Here is a 20,670-nt window from a genome sequence, read left to right on the forward strand (position 1 = left end):
ACACACACACATATATGTATATGTATAAGCACTGTGCTAAGTGCCAATGATTGGGAACAAAATAGTACATTTATTTAGAGTCACTTCGCCCCTCAAAATGTGGTGCATGGACCAGCAGCAACATAATCACCTAGAAGATGATCAGAAATATTAAAATACCAGCCCTTGTATTAGTTTCCTAGGGCTGACTTAACAAACTATCACCAACTGTTGACTTGAAACAACAAAACTTTATTGTCTCATAATTCAGGAGTCTAGGAGTCTAAAATCAAAGCTGTTTGCAGGGCCAAGCTTTGGTAGCTCTGGTTCTGTCTGAAGGCAAGGCAGTGAATGCATTGATGTCTCTTGGTTGATGTCTCTTGGTCACTTGTGGTCCAAGACTCCATGATCAATGGGAAAATGCATGTGATTTTGTTGGGGGTTTGTTTTCTACATTAGACAAAATCAGAAATCTCCTGCCCACAGCGCTACCTCCCCCACCCCAGCCCATCACACCCCCACACTACCATGGGCTTCACCTGCTGTGGCCTCCGCATTCGCCTTCTGAGTGGAATTCATCAGCCAGAAAAACAAGAAAAGGGTTTTTCTGTCTCATCAGGATGGGGACGGGGTGCCAAATATGTTCTCAGACTCAGGACAGGGTGACAATTTGCCTTTTCACATTTCTTGGTGAAGAGCCTAGATCCTTAAAGTAAACTTCATCCAAGCAATTTTATGTGTCCCCAAAAATAAGGCCATGGAAGAGATTCAGACCTAACAGTTTGACTAAACAGTGAAGCTTAGTTTTCCTTGAAACATTTAATGGGACAGATTATCAGCTGTGGAAAAGCTGATTTTAATGGCATTATCAGGCCAGTTGACAGAGACTTCTCCCCAGAAGCCTACCAGGCCACACTGGCCATTAGCAGCAAGAGGTTTTTTTGCACCATGTCGGATGACATTTCATAATATGGCACTACACAGCCAGCCAACCAGCTCTTCTGGGTGTGATGCCGGAGTGGCAGGGGGTGGAGCAGGGAAGAAGAAGGGGACCAAGGAAACTGAATCAGCATTCGTAGTCCTGGGCACCTGCCAAGTAACAATTGCATATTTCCAAAGAAGCACTCGTTCTCCCTTAAGAGAGAAAGCAAGATGACTGTGGTCCGGCTCTTCCCCTCCCCCAGGCACTCCCTCCTGGCACTGGCTGGGAGGAATCGTTGCTTACCTGTCCCATCTGTAGTCACTGCTGTATTAGAAATGGTAGGGAGGGGACCAGAAAAGCCACAGCTATAAAAGGATTTTGCCAGTTGCTTCTCCCATGATTTTCTTCTGTGCATAAGGCCTATATCCATAGGCTACCATGCCTCATCACCTTGCATCGTTTTGTATCACTTCTTGGAATTTCTTTCCATTGGGAAACTCTTGCTCTATTTTCCCAATTAGATGTCTATTACTTAGAAGATTTTTTGATTTGGATGGTAGTTAAAGGAGAATAAAAATTAAACCTAAGACCTTCTTAATATTCTCTCTCATCCCACAAAGATACTGCTCTCTAATGCAGCTAAAGTTTATACCCTATACTAATTTATATTTATAATTTGGAGGTATTCAGACTAAAGTATCAGTGCAATCATCAGAGCCTGTAGCCTTTGAATAGGTGAATCGATTTCTTCATCTCTAACATAGGATTCTACTTGTCTTCCAACCCACTCCACAAGAATGTCTTAAAGAGAAACAACAGTCATTATGAAGGTACCTTTATCTATTTGGAAGCCCATGACTTAGAAGTGTAATAGATGACTGTTGCTAAGACAAGCTAACTTGTCATCGGTAGCATATCTACTTTATACGAACCAGTCTCTTAATGTCCATAGTTTGGCCAGGTGGTGCAATTCAGTGAGTATTGATGTGAAGCGTAAGCAAAAGATAACACTAGTTTGATAGCACAAAAATAGAAGTTGTATTTTTTTAGAATTGTACTTGAGAGAATCAGATTGCCTAATTTATGTGTATTCCCCACTCTGTTGTTCAGTCTTACCAAGAAAGGCCAGATCATGCTGACCGTGTACCCTATGTGGATATTTGGTATACAGGTCGAGTATCCCTTATCTGAAATGCTTGAGACCAGAAACGTTTCAGATTTCAAATTTTCCAGTTGAGCATTCCAAATCTGAAAATCCAAGACCTGAAATACCCTACTGAGCGTTTCCTTTGAGCACTGTATCAGCGCTCAAAAAGTTTTGGATTTTGAAATACTTCGTATTTTGGAGTTTTTGAGTTTTGAATTTGGGATGCGTAACCTGTATGTCATTGTCATGAAAGTCAATGTCTACTCATATATATAGATTCTGCATTTGTTCGTTTGTTTCTGGTGAGGTGAAACAGTTGATTCAGACAGGCAAAGCAGCAACTTCCACATGCCCTTAGTTCCCTGAAGTGCAAGCAGCTATTCATGGGTGATAACACATGTGGCTGTATTTGGACAGACTCTGTGCTTATTCGCCAGGCTCTAGGATAAAACTGACTGTGCTGGAGATGGAAACCCTGTGACTGGCACTGAGTATGTTCAAATGTGAAACTTAAGCCAAAGAGCAAAATATCCACTCGATCTGGTATAGGTATGAATGTGTTTGGTGTCTAGCAAAGGTGTAGATGTAGAAATTAATCATCTTCCTTTCAGACAGGGAAGGCTCCGTGGAAGAAGAGGGCTTCTGTGTTTCTCTGAATTTTGTAGCTATGCCAGAGTCACTTGGCTGAGCAGACTTCCAGCACTTGTGGTCTATTCAGAACCATTTATTTTTATTTTTACTTTTGGCCCTGTCTGCCAAGCTCAGGCAGAAAGCTGAAGATATACAGTGTACAGATTTTCTGTAGATGTGAAAATCCCACTGGACCTGACAAGAATTCTTTCTCAGCCCGTCTGGCAGAACTTTTCTAGCTGAGCCGAGGGTGTGATTTTCCCAGTGTAGCAAATCTGTCTTCCTATTTTTGTCTTAATTCTTGTTCACAGAGGCAGGCTTTAAAAAAATTCACGTATGTGAGGAATAATAAAAATTTGTCTATACCGGCTTACCGTACAGGTTTAGCTAGTGTGGGCCTGCCTTTCCCCCTCTGGAAGGCATTGGGAGAGTTCCTTAGGCAATGTAATAGTACGCATGTGTGACATGCCCTAATCCTGGCGTGTGGCAGGGGTCTGGAAAGGCTTTGCCTTAAACTAGGCATGTCTAATAGGGTTTAACGCAACCTGCGAATTTGCCCCTGCACAAGGTCAGCTTGTAGGTCAGCCGAATGCTGCACAAATGGCAATTCTCCTCCAGACTGTGATTCTTCCTAGGAGAAGACCATGGGCTGCCAAGTTCAGCTGACTCTAGATAGGACTGAGATCAACAGAGGGCTTGCTAACATCTCCCAAAAACTGATTTTTAACAATTTGATGTAAAACATCTCTTGTTAACAAAGAAATGCTGATCTTGAGGTTTCTGAAGAAGCTTAGTGTAGGGGATGGTGACCAGCTGTTTTCTACCTTCCTTGAGAGCAGAAAAAGATAGTTCAAAATGGGAGCATGAGGAATTTGAGTCAAACAGCAGGTAAAATAGTTCACTGCCAAAAGTTTCTTAATACTAGAAAGTGACTTTGAGGATTATTACATATCAAGTAATACGCATATGAGGACAAGGAAGAATGAAAAGTGAGTATGATAAGGGGTCATAGACTAGGAATGGGATGCACAGTTTAATTTGTGTTTACGATTAGCTGAAGTAGTACTATGTTTTATTGTTTGAGAGAAAATGGCTATAAATGTGTGCATTATCTAAATGTAACCTTAATAATTTCTTAAAGTGTGCACGTTCTTGTAAAGTAAGGTCTGTACTTAAATACGTGGACTTCTTGGCCAACCCAAAGGCAGAGGGATAAATCAGATGAAATTTGTAGGTTTCTTCAGTGCGAAGTGTTAAATGACTCCGAAATCCAATTCAACCAGAGTAACACTGGATAAGCAAAATTTTACAAAGACTTGCACTCTCCAGTAAATGTTTTCTGAACTGTCTTTCCTGAACAGCCTGGAGGGGCCACTTTTCCCCCCCAAGAACCTACATGGAATAAAATCAAGTTGGGAGCTTAAAGCATAAATTCTATGTACTGGCTTCACATAAACTCGGAAAATCATTATTTTGACATTCATATTACTGGTTACTGCAGCTTGATTTTTTTCACAGGCTGCTTTTTATGTTGCGTGGGGATAAGGCACAACCTGTGAGTCAGGGGCTCTCGGGGAACCCTTCCTTTGTTATTTACCTAAGGCAATCTAACTAACTCCTTTTAATATGGGGAAGCTGGATACTAATACAGTCAGGAATCCCACTAATGTCTAACAATCAAATGTGATAAACTGACCTCATGGTTTTGTGAAAACCTCTACTGCTGTTGGGTCCAAATGCCCAGAGGAACCTTTACCCTAGTGGCCATGAACAATAGAAAGAGTCCTTTCTGTTTGGACACCCAGACCATGAATTACAGTGTCTTTTGGGGTTCATGTTCTGCAGAGCCTGTCATCTCTCAAGACTCCTTGATGGAGAGGTTTCATAAAAGTGAGATCTGGATTTTTGTTTCAGAAAAAAGACACTGGATGTAATATTCATTTTGGGAATGTGTTTGAGTTACCTGGAAAAAGATTGTGCTAGAAACAGCCACCTTTTTCAAACCCCCTTTTTTAAATAAGAGTGTTGGCATTTTCAAGGATCATGTACCTAAGAATAATTACAAACTCTTTTAAGTTACTGATCCTATGAATAGCTCCTGTATCAGTTATTTATGTATGTTTGCCCTCTTTAAACTAGTCTTTGAACTCTAGTAAACACACACACACACACACACACACACACACACACACACACACACAATTTTTATTTTGTTTGCAGTAGACATAGGAATTTGCATATTGTGAGGACTGTTGAATTGGACTGTCTGCCTTTCAGCATTGGTACAATGATAAGTAAGGGCAGGCCTAGAAATATAAGGCTGAAGGCTGATCTCCTGACTTTTCTCTTAATAACTGGTTTACTAGATCGTGATGTTGATCCCGTTCCACAGCTGGCCAAGGGTTCATTCATGAAAGCTCAGCAGGCAAAGGTTGAAAACTAGAGGGAAGGACTGTTGTAGTTCATGGCTACAGTTCTCAGTTTTTGTATTTCTACTTAGATTGTGATATTGTTGGGAACCTTTTCCTTAGACCAAATAACTGAAAAATTGTCAAAATAGCACAGAATGCTAGTATCAAACAGAAGCTTACAGAGTGGGTTGTGCTTAATAATTAGATTTTTAAGTTAATAATCAGTTTCTTATAACTTTTGTATTTGAAATCTGTGGTTATATAAATATATACATTAAATTTCCTACCATAAAAAGAACAGAATATTAAGTATCTGACAATTTCAGGCAATTTATGATTCTAAAAATTTTCCAGATTATCACTGTGATCACCAGTCCACAGCGTTCAGTAAATAAATACATAGATATGAAAGGTGTAATTCATTGAATTCGATTTCTTTCAAGTGCAGTATAAGAGATGTCAATGGATTTGGGAGAATAAATACCCAGTATTAGTTTATCTTCATATAGTTTTTCTCTTCCAAGGGGAATTTTTGAAATTCACTTTTTCTGTCTAAAAGTTAGCTTACTGATAATGCATATAATCCAATAAAAGAAAAGCCAGGGAAATTTTCAGTTAAAAGACGATTCAACATAAATTGCGTTCTGGTTAATGATTAGAATCATTAACAATGATTCTAAAAAAGTATTCAGAAAGCAAAGTAATAATATTGGTTGATAACACATAAAAAAACAAATTTTGTCATGTTCCACATCTTTGTTCTCACTTTTTCTTGTTCTCTTCTTCAGTTTTCTTCACTCTTGTCTTTTTTTCCCCTTAATATTTTCTTCCTCACTACTCTACAATACATTCTTCAGTAATGGGTATATATCTGGGTAAGGAGGTTGTGAGATTTGATAATGCACATAAAAAATGAATTACCATAACAATTTGGTTAGCTGTGCTTCTTGTTTTAATGCCCCAGCAGTGAGATAGCTATACATACTTTACAGGACTCTTGAGCCTCAAGTATTGTTATCACTCTGGAAGTCCACAGGGGACCACTAAAGGAATAACGGTTTACAATATTGCAATGCTCACTGCCCCCAGCGCACAACTGTCCATTTGGATTAGCTGATGTGCAGAGGAACACAATACCAGTGCTTAGTGGAGGTGTAGTAAAAGGTCGTTCTGTTCCCTCTTCTTCCCTTTGAAAATGACTTTTATGTACAGCAGGTTCTTTGTAAATCTTTTTTCCTCTTATTTAGCTAAGTCCTTATTTAAGTGTATTTCCATTATACCAGCCTACTAGATCTAGTAATTGGAAAATATAGCAAAAACAATATAAAGACAATTCATAAGATGTGACTAATAAAAATCATTAAAAATGCAAAACGAAATCATGAAAACACATTTCACCTATTTTTCAGCCAACAGTTCTAAAATTGGTAATACCTAAAGTGGGTGTGGGAACAGAAAAACAGTCACTCTCAAATACTTGGCAGAGTAAGTCTAATAAACAATTCTGAAATATTTATCAAATTTTCAAATGGGCACATTATTTGAATGATTTCTGTGAGTCCTATGAAAATACAAACTTGCATGATTAAGGATATATCTGCATGCTTGTTCATTGTAGCGTTCTTAACAATTGACAAAATTTGGAACATTTATTCAGAGTCTCTCTCTGTCACCCAGGCTGGAGAGCAGTGGCTTGATCTTGGCTCACTGCAACTTCCGCATCCTGGGTTCAAGCAATTCTCATGGCTCAGCCTCCCGAGTAGCTGTGATTACAGGCGTGAGCCACCACACCCCCCTATTTTTTGTATTTTTAGTAGAGATGGGGTTTCATCATGTTGACCAGACTGGTCCCAAACTCGTGGCCTCAAGTGATCCACCCACCTCGACCTCTCAAAGTGGTGGGATTACAGGTGTGAGCCACAGTGCGTGGCCAAAATTTGGACGATTTCTAATTGTCTTTTAGCAGGGGAATACTTAAATGATGTGATGTTTTTAGAAATTGCTCTGCCTGCGCTGACAAGGAAGATGTTAGTAATGTATTTCTACATGGAAAAAAAAAGTTAGTGAAAAAAAATTGTGCAATAAAATGTACACTTTTTCCCTCTTTTAGTCTTCAAGTTTCCTTTTTCCTCATGTATACTTCCAACGCTTTCTCCTCACACCCTGCTAGCCAAATTTCTAACCAATCTCAAGAAAATCTAAGTATATACCAAAGTCTTGGGTTGTACTGAACCATTTCTTTGTGTGTTCACAAGTCCAATGTGTTATTTTCCTTCATTTGTTTCCTTTCAGTTATTTTGCGTATCTTGACTTAAGGAAGATCTTTTAAGACATGTTTCTTCTACTCTTTTTCTCGTTATTCTTCCTTCATTTCTAATTCTTTTCCTTGTAGTTTGTTTGGTACTGTCCTCCAATTATGAAGGAGAGGCCAGCCCCCTTTCAGTGAAGCCTGACTCAGTCTCAGATCAGTCTGCTCTTACTTTCACTACCAACATGGCCGTATGAGCCACTTTGTGACTGGGAACACTTTGGTGGAACCCAACCACTTTCATCTTCTCTCTCTATCCATGGATAATATGGCATTTGCCTCTCAGAAACTAAAAGTGGGAAAGGGGGAGGTAATGTCATCAAGATGGAATAGAAAATGGCGGATCCTTGTTGCCCCATGGAGACGCCAGTTTAATGATACATGGACCAGTTCCCTTTGTGAGAAATTCAGAAATTAGTTAAGAGCCTCCTACACCCCAGGTGAGCATGAAACCAGTTGTATTGAAGCTAATAGGAAAATTCATGGCACCCACTCATCTGACTGCCTCCCTGGCACAATACACTGATTTAGAAAAAACTACCTCCTGGCTGCCCCTTCAGGAGGGGGAGAAAAGACTGGATCTTGTGTCTAATGTTCAGACTTTTGGGGAGGTACTTGAAAGACCGGTTTCTGTTGTGTCTCAATCTAAGAGCTAACAGGGAAAGATGCCAGGTTGGGAACCACTGAGAAGAAAGATGATGGTATGAATTAGCGTGCATTCATTGCAATTGCCCCTCACCCTTGCTCGGGGCCAGAGTAAGTGAGAGTAAACCTCCAAATCCTGGCTTCTCCCTGGAGAAGGAAGAAGTCGGAGCATCCATCCAATGCTCTAGCTTTTCAGAGGGCTGCCTAAGAGACTGATTTCTGTCTTGCCCGACTTGGAGTGCTGATGGGACACAGCATACTCTAGATGCCTGGAGACTGCTGAGAACAAAAAGCTAGGTGGCCTGCAGCACAGTAGACAGAGACCCATACAGCTCAGCAGGTCCTCCCACAGAGATTGTAGGGGAAAGAAGAGTGGAGCTTGTGTCTATTGTTTCACCTTTTCACAGTGTTGTCCAAGGAACTGTTTTTTCTTCTTCCTCTGCTTCCTCCTCCTCTTCCTCTTCTTCATCTTCATCATCTTCTTCTTCCTTCCTTTTTTTCCTTCCTTCTCTTTCTCCTCCTCCTTCTCCTCTTCCTCCCACTCCCCCTCCTCTTTTCTCCTTTCTCCATTTCCTTCTTCGACTCTATGTGTTCATGGGACTTGATATACTCTAGATGTTTGGGGGCAGATGAGAACAAAAATGAACTGGACAGCTTACACCACCTCCGGAGAACCTGCAGTACCATAGACAGACACTAGAGAGAGCAGGGATTATGAGCTCCTGAAAAAGCAAAATCCCTCTAATTGAGAATTCACATACATAAATCCAGAGAACATTTATCTACAGAAAAGACTTGAGAATCCCCCAGAGACGTTAGCTGGGCTGATTGGCAAAGGTCTTTCACTGTATGAAATCAGTCTGTAAAGAATGGGAATGGTGACTTCTTTTTCAAATCCCAACACAAAGTAGCAAAGCACACAAAGAAACAGGAGCGTGGACCAACCAATGGAACAAAAAAAATCAAATAAACCAATCCTAAAGACACCGATGTATATGGATTACTTGACAAATAATTCAAAATAAATGTCATAAAGATGCTCAGTGAGCTCTGGAAAAAGATACATGAACAAAATGGCAGTATCAACAGAGAAAATATTATAAAGAACCAAACAAATATTGGAGCTAAAGAATACAATAACCAAATTTAAAAACTCACTAGTGGGGTTCAATAGCAGACTTAATGAAGCAGAAGGAGGAATCACATAAATCAAAGAGGTCATTTGAAATGATCTATTTAGAGGAGCAAAAAGAAAAAAATGAAGAGGAGGCTTGGTGCAGTGGCTCACAGCTGTAATCCCAGCACTTTGGGAGGCTGAGGTGGGCAGATCACGAGGTCAGGAGTTCAAGACCAGCATGGCCAACATGACCAGCAAAACCTCATCTCTACTAAAAATACAAAAATTAGCTGGGTGTGGTGGTGCACACCTGTAATCCCAGCTACTCAGGAAGCTGAGGCAGGTGAACCGCTTGAATCTGGGAGGTGGAGGTTGCAGTGAGCCAATATCATGCCATTGCACTCCAGCCTGGGTGACAGAGCAAGACTCCATCTCAAAAAAAAAAAAAAAAAAAAAAGAGGGAAGAAAGTCTAAGGGACGTATGGAACACCATCAAGCAGATCAGTATACACATTATGAGAATTACAGAAGGAGAAGGTAGAAAGGGAGGAAAGTATATGGGAAGAAATAATGGTCAAATATCTGGGGAAAGAAAGAAACATTCAGATTCAAGAAGCCCAATGGATCCCAATTAGGAGAACTCAGAAGACCACACTGAGCACATTGTTGTCAAATTGTCAGAAGTTAAAGACAAAAAGAGAATTTTGAAAGCAGGAGGAGAAAAGCAACTCATACAAGGGCACCCCAGCCAGACTATCAGAAGATTTCTCAACATGAACTTGCAGGCCAGAAGGACATCGGGTAATATATTCAAAGCAATGAAAGAAAATTACCAAGTAAGAATACTGTATCTAAGAAAACTGTCTTTTGGTTAGGTGTGGTGGCTCACACCTGCAATCCCAGCAATTTGGGAGGCTAAGGCAGGCAGCTCAGAAGGTCAGGAGTTCGAGATCTGCCTGGCCAGCGTGGTGAAATCCTGTCTCTACTAAAAATACAAAAAATTAGCCGGGCATGGTGGTGCGTGCCTGTACTCTCAGGTACTCGGGAGGCTGAGGTAGGAGAATTGCTTGAACCCACGAGGCAGAGGTTGTGGTGTGTGAAGATCATGCCATTGTACTCCAGGCTGGGTGACAGAACAAGACTCTGTCTCAAAACAGAAAGGAAAAACTGTCTTTCAGCCAGAGACAGCAGCTCATACCTGTAATCCCAGCATTTTGGGAGGCCAGGGCAGGTGGATCACCTGAGGTCAGGAGTTTGAGACCAGCCTGGCCAATATCGTGAAACCCCATCTGTACAAAAAATACAAAAATTAGCCCAGTATGGCAGGGGACACCTATAATCCCCGCTACATGGGAGGCTGAGGCAAGAGAATCGCTTGAACCTGGGAGGTGGAGGTTGCAGTGAGCCAAGATTGCACTATTGCACTCCAGCCTGGGCGACAGAGTGAGACTCAGTCTCCAAAAAAGAAAAAAAAAGGAAACGAAAAAGAAAAGAAAAACTGTCTTTCAAAAACAAAAGAGAAATAGATGTTCCTAGATAAATAAAAGATAAAAGTGTAGGGTGTTCATGACCAGTAGACTTACAAGAAATGATAAAGGGAGGCTTTTAAAGTTGAAATGAAAGCTCGTGATATAGTAACACAAAACCATATGAAAACGCAAAGCTTATAGATAAAGGTATATATACGGACAAATACAGCATATTATAATGATGTGGATAAATCACTTTTAACTCTGGTATAGAATTTATACCTGCTAGATATTAAAAACAAATGTAATTATAAAAATAAGTCAGTGGATACACAATAGAAAACGTGTAAATTGTTATATCAGTTACATAAAGTGTGGGAGTGGAGAAGTAAGAGTAGAATTTGTAGATGTGATTGAAATTAGCTTAAAATAGATGATTATACCTATAAAATGTTTTATATAAGTCTCATAGTAACAACAAAGAAAATGCCTTGGTTCAACAACAAAAAGAGAAAAGAATCAAAGTAAGTCACTATAAGAAACAGAACACAAAGGAAGTCATCAATATAGAAAAAGACAAAACTACAAAAGCTACAAAACAATTAACAAATTAGCCATAATAAGTTCCTCACTCTCAGTAATTACTTTAAACTCAAATAGAGAAAATTTCTCAGTCAAAAGACATAAAATTGCTAAATTGATTTTTAAAAAATGGAACTATATGCTGTCTATAATAGTCTTATTTGAGACTCAAAGACACACATAGGCCGAAAGTGAAAAGGGATGGACAAAGATATTCTGAGAGTTAATTAAAAAACAAAAACAAAAACAAAACTGACATCCTTAGCTAAACTGAAAACAATTCAAAAGACAGCAGGGTGGCTATGGTTAGAGTTTAAGTCAAAAACTCTAATAAAAGACAAAGAAGGACATTATTTAATGATAAAAGGGTCAATTCACCAGGAAGATATAACAGTTATAAGTATATGTGCACCCCACATACGAGCCAAATATATGAAGCACATTTTTACAGAACTAAAGGGAGAAATAGCAACATAACAATGGGAGATTTCAGTAACCCACTTTTGATAAATGATGTTACAAGACAGATAAACAATAAGGAAACAGAGGACTTGAGCAATACTATGTACCAAATGGACATAATGGAAATAAACAGACCATTCCACCCAACAGGAATTGCGTTTTGAAACACATTCTTCTCAAGTGCACATTCTCCAGGATAAGTCACACGTTATGTCAGAAAACAAGCCTTAACAAATTTTTAAAAATTGGAATTATACCAAGTATCTTTTCTGACCGCAATGGCATGAAACTAGAAATAATAGCAGGAGGAAAACTGGAAACTTTATACATACAGGGAAATTAAACAGCACACTTTTGAACAGCCAGTGGGTCAAAGAAGAAACCAAAAGGGAAATTGGAAAATATCTTGCAACAAACAAAAACAAAAATACAGCATACCAAAACATATGGGATGCAACAAATGCAGTACTAAGAGTAAGGTTTTAGGGTGAACACCTATGTTTAAAAAGATTTCAAATAAACAACCTAACTCTTCACCTCATGGAACTAGAAAAAGAAGGATAAACTAAGCCCAAAGTTAATCAAAGAAATGATATAAGGATTTCAGCAGAAATAAGCAAAATAGAGCATAGAAAAACAATAGGAAAATAGTCAACAAAACAGTTGGTTTTTTGAAAAGATCAACAAAATTGACAAATCATTAGCTAAACTAAGGAAAGAAGAGAAAACACAAGTATATAAAAAATGAAAGAGAAGACATTACAACTGATGCCACAGAAATAGAAGGTTTGTAAGATCCTATTATGAACAATTACATGCCAAAAAATTGGATAACCTAGGAGAAATAGATCAATTCCTAGAAATGTACAACCTACCAGGACTGACATGATGAAGTGGAAAATCTGAACAGACTTGTAACAAGTAAGGAGATTGAATCAGTAATCAGAAACCTCCAGAGAAAAGTCCAGAACCAGATGGCTTCAGTGGAGAATTCTACCAAACATTTAAAGAATAATTAACAGAGAAGCAGTGCTTCTCAAACTCTTCCAAAAAATTGAAGAGGTAACCCTTCCAAATTCATTTTATGAGAACAGCATTACTCTGATACCAAAGCCAAAGACATTACAAGAAAAGAAAACTACAGGCCATTATCTCTTACAAATACAGATGTTAAAATTCTCAACAAAATAGTAGTGAACTTAATTTTTTTTTTTTTTTTTTTTCAGATAGAGTCTCTCTCTGTTGCCCAGGCTGGAGTGCAGTGGCACAGTCTCAGCTCACTGCAACCTTGGCCTGTTGGGTTCAAGGGATTCTCCTGCCTCAGCCTCCCAAGTAGCTGGGACTACCAGGCACGTGCCTCCATGCCCAGCTAATTTTTTGTATTTTTAGTAGAGACGGGGTTTCACCATGTTGGCCGGACTGGTCTCTAACTCCTGACCTCAAGTGATCCACCCGCCTTGGCCTCCAGAAGTACTGGGATTACAGGCGTGAGCCACTGCGCCTGGCCTAGTAAACATAATTAAATAGCACATTAAAAGGATCATATACCATCACCAAGTGTCAATTATCTCTGGAACGCAAAGATGGTTCAACATATGAATATTAATGATATTACATTAAAAGAACAAAGGATAAAAATATTTTGATACATGCAGAAAAAGCATTTGAAAAAACTGAACACTGTTTTCTGATAAAAACTCATCAGACTGGGAATAGAGGGAAATTACCTAAAGAAGGAAATATTCTTTAGAAGGAATAGAAAGAAATAAAGACCATAAACTAAAGCTCAAAGCTAATATTGTACTCAAGGTTGAAAAACTAAAAGCATTTCCATTAAGATCAGCAACAAGACAAGGATGCTTACTCATGCTGCTTTATTCAACATAGTACTGAAAGTCATAGAGCCATTAGTCAAGAGAAAGGCATCAAAGTTGGAAATAGTAAGATTATCTATGTTCACAGATATGATCTTAAATGTAGAAAACCCTAAGGATTCCCCCCAAAAAGTAAACTGTCAAGAACTATTAAAAACATTCAGCAAACTTGCAGGATTCCAAATCAACAAACAAAAATTAGTTGTGTTCTTATACACACAAAAATATTAATTACCTGGAAGGGAAATTAAGAAAACAATTTTGTTTAAAATAAAATCCAAAAAGTGAAATACTTAGGAATAAACTGAAAAAGGTAAAAGACTAGTACAGACTAGTTTTGAAAACTACAAAACATTGCTTACAAAAATTTAGGAAGACACATAACTGTAAAGACATCTCATATTTATGGATTGAAAGAATTAATATTATTGAATGTCTTTATTCCCCAAAGCAATGTACAGATTCAGTGCAGTTCCTCTTAAAATCCCAGTGGCAGCTTTGCAGAAATAGGAAAAAACAATCCTAAAATTTGTATGGAACCACAGAAGACCCTGAGTAACCAAAACAACCATGAGAAAGAACAAATCTAGGGGACTCTCACTTTCTGAATTCAAAACAAATTGCCAAGCTGCAGTAATCAAAACAGTATGGTACTGGCATAAAGATAGACATTATAGGCTGATAGAACAGAATAGAGAACCCAGAAATAAACCCAAGCATATATAGGCAAATGTTCTTTGACGAGGGTGTCAAGACTATACAATGGGGAAGGAATAATCTCTTCAACAGATGGTGCTGGGGGGACTGGCTATCCACACACAAAATAATGAAATTGGATCCTTATCTTGGAACATATATAAAAATCAACTCAGATTAGAAACTTAAATGTGAGACCTGAAACTATGAAACTTAAAAAAAAAAAAAAAAAAAAAAAAAACAGAGAAAACCCTATAAAATTGATTTTGGCAATTATTTCCAGGATATAACATAAAAAGCACAGATCAAAAAAAAGAAAGAAAAAATAACAGATGCACAAAGGGGACTATGTCAAATGAAAAAGCTTCTGCTCAGCAAAGGAAACAATCAGCAGAGTGAAAAGGCAACTTACAGAATGGGAGAAAATATTTGCAAACCGTATATCTGATAAAAATGTGCTAAAGACTTACCCAGACATTTCTCCAAAGAAAGTATACAAATGGCCAACAGGTATAGAAAAAGATGCTGAATTTCACTAATCACCAGGGAAATGCAAATCAAAATCACAATGAGATAACCCCTCACGCCTGTCAGAATGGCCACTGTCAAACTGAAAAACACCAAGTGTTGTTCAGGATGTGGACAAATTGGAACCTTTGTATACTGTTGGTGGAAATGCAAAATGGTGTAGTCACTATGGAAAACAGTATGAAGTTCTTCAAAAATTTAAAAATAGACCGGGTGCAGTGACTCATGCCTGTAATCCCAGCGCTTTGGGAGGCCAAGGCAGGCAGATCACGAGGTCAGGAGATCGAGACCATCCTGGCTAACACAGTGAAACCCTGTCTCTACTAAAAATACAAAAAATTAGCTGGGCCTGGTGGTGAGTAGTCCTAGCTACTCAGAAGGCTGAGGCAGGAGAATGGCATGAACCCGGGAGGTGGAGCTTGCAGTGAGCCGAGATCAAGCCACTGCACTCCAACCTGGATAACAGAGCGAGACTCCATCTCAAAAAAAAAAAAAAAATTTAAAAATAGAACTACCATACGATCCATTAATCTTTCTTCTGGATATTTATCGAAAAGAATTGAAGTCAGTGTATTGAAAAGCTATTCCCATGTTTGTTGCAGCGTTATTCACAATAGCAAAGAGATGGAGACAACCTAAATGTCCATTGATGGGTGAATGGATAAAGAAAATGTGGTATGTACATACAACGGAATATTACTTGACCACACACACACACAAAAGGAAATCTTGCCATTTGCTACAACACAAATTGGTCTAAGGACATTATGCTAAGCGAAAACAGTCACAAAAAGATAAATGCCGCGTGATTCCACTTATATGCAGTATCCATGGTGGTCAAACTCAAAGGAACGGAAAGTAGAATGATGGTTTCCAGGGGCTGGAACAACGGCGAATTGGAAATTTGCTATTCTGTGGGTATAAAATTTCAGTTATACAAGGTGAAAAAATTCTAGAAATCTGCTGTACAACATTGTGCTTATTTAAAATTTTGTTAACAGGGTACATTTCATATTGTGCACTTTTCATAAAAATAAAGAGAAATTGGTGTTAAGCCTTCAAAGCCATGGAAGAATAAAGAGGAAAAGACTGAGAGGATTTAGGACATATCATTCTGTGCCCATTGTGTCCTTACCATTTTAGTTGGTTTTGAGAAACCTGGTAGTTTTTCACAAGAGTGGCTACATGGAAACATAGACGGATATTTTTCAAAATCTACTCAAAAGTAGACAGAGAATTTGGTACAGGTAGGGAAGAGAATACAAATGCTCCAACCTCACCACTGCTTAGCTGCCCCCCAGCCCTTTTTTAGGAAATCAGCATCAGATTTCCAAACAAACAAAAACCTCTTAAGGCATTAGTCCCAGTAAAGGTAACACTCACCAAATACCTGGTTGTGCCGAGTCATTCGACAGAATTCCAAGCATGGCTTATGGTGATAACATCCTTTCCACAGTTCAGCCTGGTTGTGTAATGGGGTGGGGGGTAGATTTACCTCATTTTACTCAGGGACAGACAATCAATATCTTTCTTGCTCTTTTACTCTCTCGTGATCTCTCTCCTGCTTGCTTTTAATTAGCTAACAGAGAAACGTGCATTTGTACATTATTCTTGTAGGCGGAATATTACTGGTAGTTTTCGGAGCCCTAACTGGATAGCTTGGTGCATGTTCATTTGAAGAAACTTTTTCAACCCAGCTGTGATCTTGTCATGAATTTGATCCTGTTCCTGTGTCCTTGTCATTGATGTATATGCCATGGTTGTGGTTGTATCAGTCACCATCCTGGACACTTAAGAATTAGTCTAGTCAATTCCCAAAACGTTTCTCTTTTTGAATTTGCACTCCAGTTAGTTTAGGTGATGCTTTTATTTGCCTTTTTGACTCTTTACAGCGAACTTCTTAGGACTTGATCTGTCTCAGTCACCTCCGCATCCCCAGAATACAAAGCAATACAACGTAACATGCACAGTAAATATTTTTTGAATGGGTGCATGGCTGAAGAGTTATTTAAAGCTAAATTGACTTTTCTTAATTTTTTTATCGGATGAAAAAATCATTTGACTTTAAATTTGGGTTCTCTAAGAAAAAGCCAGAAATTGCATTTTTAAGGAAGATATTTTATATGCCTAATTGCCTTTTTTTTTTTTTTGCGTTTGTTTTCGTATTAAAAAATACTGAATACCCTCTCTATTTCTCTTTAAAACTCCTAAAATTCTCTCTGCCCCAAGAATCTTTCTCTCTAAGGCAAATGTTATATAGAGAATGTTTTATAGAGACCCTGTCTCTATAAAAAAATTTAAAAATTAGCCGAGTGTGGTGGTGCCTGCCTGTGATCCCAGCTACTCTGAAGGCTGAGACAGGAGGATCACTGAAACCCAGGAGGTCAAGGCTAAGGCAAACTCTGATCACGCCACTGCACTCCAGCCTAGGTAACAGAGCTAGACCTTGTCTCAAAATAAAAGTATAGACTAAATACAGTCAGTCCTTCATGATGAGGAAATCATTTCATAGAGAGTTTGTCACTTTACCAAGGCCGTATGGCTGGTGACTGACTCAGATGTTCATGCTTTTTCCTCTAAATCACTCAGAAGATGACATTACTAAAAAGATTGGAGGCTATGAAGTGTTTTCACCAGTAGCAACATGAAAATATTCCAATGATAAGTGAAAAAGTTGGATAGGACATTGTATACATCTTGATGCTGGTATAACTTAGTACTTGAGTAAAATGATCAGAGTAAGATATAAAGATTTAGTGTTTGTATTAGGCTGATGGAATTTTGTGTGTTTATTTTGTAAAATGTCTTCCATTATGTAAGATGTCTATAATTGTGGATAAGTTACTTTCCAATTATTATTTTAAAAAAAGTACATGCAGCATCAATTTGTTTCATCAATCAGTGTATCTAAAAACTCTTAATGTTTTTGGTGTGCCTTCTGAAAGACTGTATGGTCATTTGAGCTTGTATTCTTTTTTTTTTTTTTTTTTCTAATTTTAGATCATCAAATTATTGGATGGAAAACGATCTCAAACTGTGGGAATCTTGATATCTAGTTTACATTTAGAAATGAAGGATATCCAACAGGGTAAGTCTTTTCTATCACTTTTGTTTTACTTTTTCCATTTTTTAAAAAACATTTCATTCTGAAGAATGTCAAACACATACAAAATTAGAATGCCCTAATGAATCCCATATACCCAATAGTCAGCTACAGAACCATCAGCTCACTCTTGTTTTATCTGAAAACACTCTCCTCTCACCAGATAGGTTATTGTGAAGCAAATTTCAGATGCTTTATAAGTCAGCTGTTAAAAATGTTAGCACTATTGCTAAAAGATAAGGGTACTTTATTATTTGTTTTACAGATGGGGTTTTGCCATGTTGCCCAGGCTGGTCTCAAACTCTTGGGCTCAAGCAATCTGCCCACCTTGGCCTCCCAAAGTGCTGAGATTACAGGCGTGAGCCACTGCGCCTGGCCCAAGGATACTTTTCCAAACAATACTCCATCCAGTGCCATTATCCTTCCTTTAAAAACATTAATCACAGTTTCTCAGTATCATCACATAGGTAGTTCTAATTTCCCTGTTGTTTGTATACTCATTAATTCATCCATTCATTTATAGTTAAATGAGGATCCAAACAAATTCCATGCGTTGCCTTTGATGTGTCTCTCAAGTTTATTTTAATCCAGAAGTTTCTACCCTCCATTTTTTCCCCTTTGTAATTTATTTGTTGAAGAAACCAGGTCAGTCCTCTTGTAGACTTTCCCACATTTTATATTTTGCTGATCATGTTGCCATGCTTTTATTTATCGTGTTCCCCTGTCCCGTGTTTTCTGTAAACTGTCTGATCTAGAGGCTTAATCTGAGTGGAAGAATGCATCATAGATGCTATTACATTTTCTCTCAAGAAGTACATAATATTTAGTTATCTGTGATGTTAGTGAGCACTTATGATATTTGCCCAGATTCATTATTTCATTAGAAGTTTTCAAAAAAATGATGTACTAATTCCATCATTTCTTCTTTATTAGCTGGAATACTTCTAGGGAGAAACACTTTCCTTCATTTGGTTAATCATTGTTTCTTAATGCTTTCGTTTTCAAAATGTTATTATTTCTATTTGGTTATCTTTGGCTCAATTTTTAGATAAAAGACATTTAAAGAGAAGAGATTTTGTGTGTATATATTTTTATTGGTATCTAGAAAAGTAGACCAGAACACATCATACCTTTTCGAAATCTGTGTCTCGCATGAAAACAATACTCTTCTTTCTCAGTAATTAATTAGATGTAAATCTTTTGGGGTTTTTTGGGGGGTGGGGGGGATTTTTTTTTGATATGGAGTTTCGCTCTTGTTGCCCAGGCTGGAGTGCAATGGCGTGATCTCGGCTCACCACAACCTCCGCCTCCCGGGTTCAAACAATTCTCCTGCCTCAGCCTCCCAAGTAGCTGGGATTACAGACGTGCACCACAACGTACAGCTAATTTTTTAAGTAGAGACGGAGTTTCTCCATGTTGGTCAGGCTGGTCTCGAACTCCTGACCTCAGGTGATCCACCCGCCTCGGCATCCCAAAGTTTCGGGATTACAGGCGTGAGCCACCGCACCTGGCAAATGTAAATCTTTATATTGACATTTCACTTATATTTTCTGAATGATAATTACAATCTCTTAGACGGTTTCAGTAGAATTTAGTATGAGTTTCACAGTGAAAACATCTGAAACCACACTGCCCTTTAGGTTTCAGTTCATGTTGTTTAGTCGTTTGACTTTGCTGCTCAGCAGAATACCCACAGGTCCTGACCTGCAAGACACTTAAGTTACTTTCACATCACCTGCTACTTTTCCGTTCAAGAGAGCTTTGTTAGGGACTTAAAATTTTACTACATTGTAAAAACTGATAATTCCACAAAAAACTAAAACATCTTAAATGATAGTCACAGAGCATTCAAGTCAGCTATTTAATATTTAAGTTCATTAACAGAGCTGAATACGTAAGTGTGAATATTAAACCTCAGATAAAGTGAGTTTGGCAGAGGGTGGCTAAAAAGGCCTGTCACTGAAATGAGAATGGGATTCTTCAGGGACTTTAGAAGAATCTAAAGTGAGATCTTCCAGAAGAATTGAGTTTCTGATCAATTCACATCAGAAGAATGTGATGTTAGAGCGAGGGAAAAAAAGGAAAAACAAAAACAAATGTCTTCAGGGGATTTTATAGTCTTTCGGCAAAGGACTGACTTTTTTGAGGCAGTTATTGAAGTTAGATAGGGATTCTTTAGGTATCACGAAAGGGTCTTGTCTTGACAGTGGTTTCCATGAGCCTGGTGAAACTCAAGTGTGCTTGATTTCGTCACCATGATGTGTAATGCCGTGCATGTGAGTTTTCACAACGTCCATATAACCTTAGACTATATTCCATTTGTTTTAAGCATGTCCTGCTGCAGTGTGTCAGATTTCCACATGGACAGAAGTCATTCCAGTCATGTGACAGTCCAGTTACCAGCTCAGGACTGTAAACTTTCCATGGCATTCTAGCCTTATTAGATTGAATGTTTGTTGGGAGTTGAAAAAGATATTTGTGGATCCAGACCTTTTCCAATGTGATACTCTAGATAAGAACATGCTTCTGCGAAGCATAAGTGAACTTTCATTTCAGCATCGGAAATGTTGACTGTAGCATCACAGACTTCTAGGCCTTGTGGGAACTTTATTGTTCTTTTTCCTTCCTCAAGCACCTCTGTGATCTACCACAAAGTTGACTTCTGAGTTCTAAAATATCATCTCCATTCCATCTCTTCGTTTAGTAATGCATTCCAGATGAATATGGTGCTATAACTGGAGGTTAGTTTTCTTTTGGAGTCACTGACTGACACTGGCATCTGAAGGTCATTAGGAGC

General features: G+C 38.4%; 1 protein-coding gene across 14 annotated transcripts in view; it reads left to right on the forward strand.

Moving 5' to 3' along the window:
• Positions 1-20,670, forward strand: part of LOC105467273 (formin 1) — a 468,877-nt gene that overhangs the window by 242,927 nt on the left and 205,280 nt on the right. For all 14 annotated transcript variants that reach the window (XR_011606208.1, XR_011606209.1, XR_011606210.1 and 11 more), the window contains one exon: positions 17,771-17,858. Coding sequence is in view for 7 of the 14 variants with exons in the window: in XM_071067172.1 (XP_070923273.1) it covers positions 17,771-17,858 (88 nt within the window). In the remaining 7 variants the exon portion in view is untranslated. The remainder of the gene's footprint in view (positions 1-17,770; positions 17,859-20,670) is intronic.

Source organism: Macaca nemestrina, chromosome 7 (genome assembly GCF_043159975.1).
Source record: "Macaca nemestrina isolate mMacNem1 chromosome 7, mMacNem.hap1, whole genome shotgun sequence".
Lineage (NCBI taxonomy): Eukaryota > Metazoa > Chordata > Mammalia > Primates > Cercopithecidae > Macaca > Macaca nemestrina.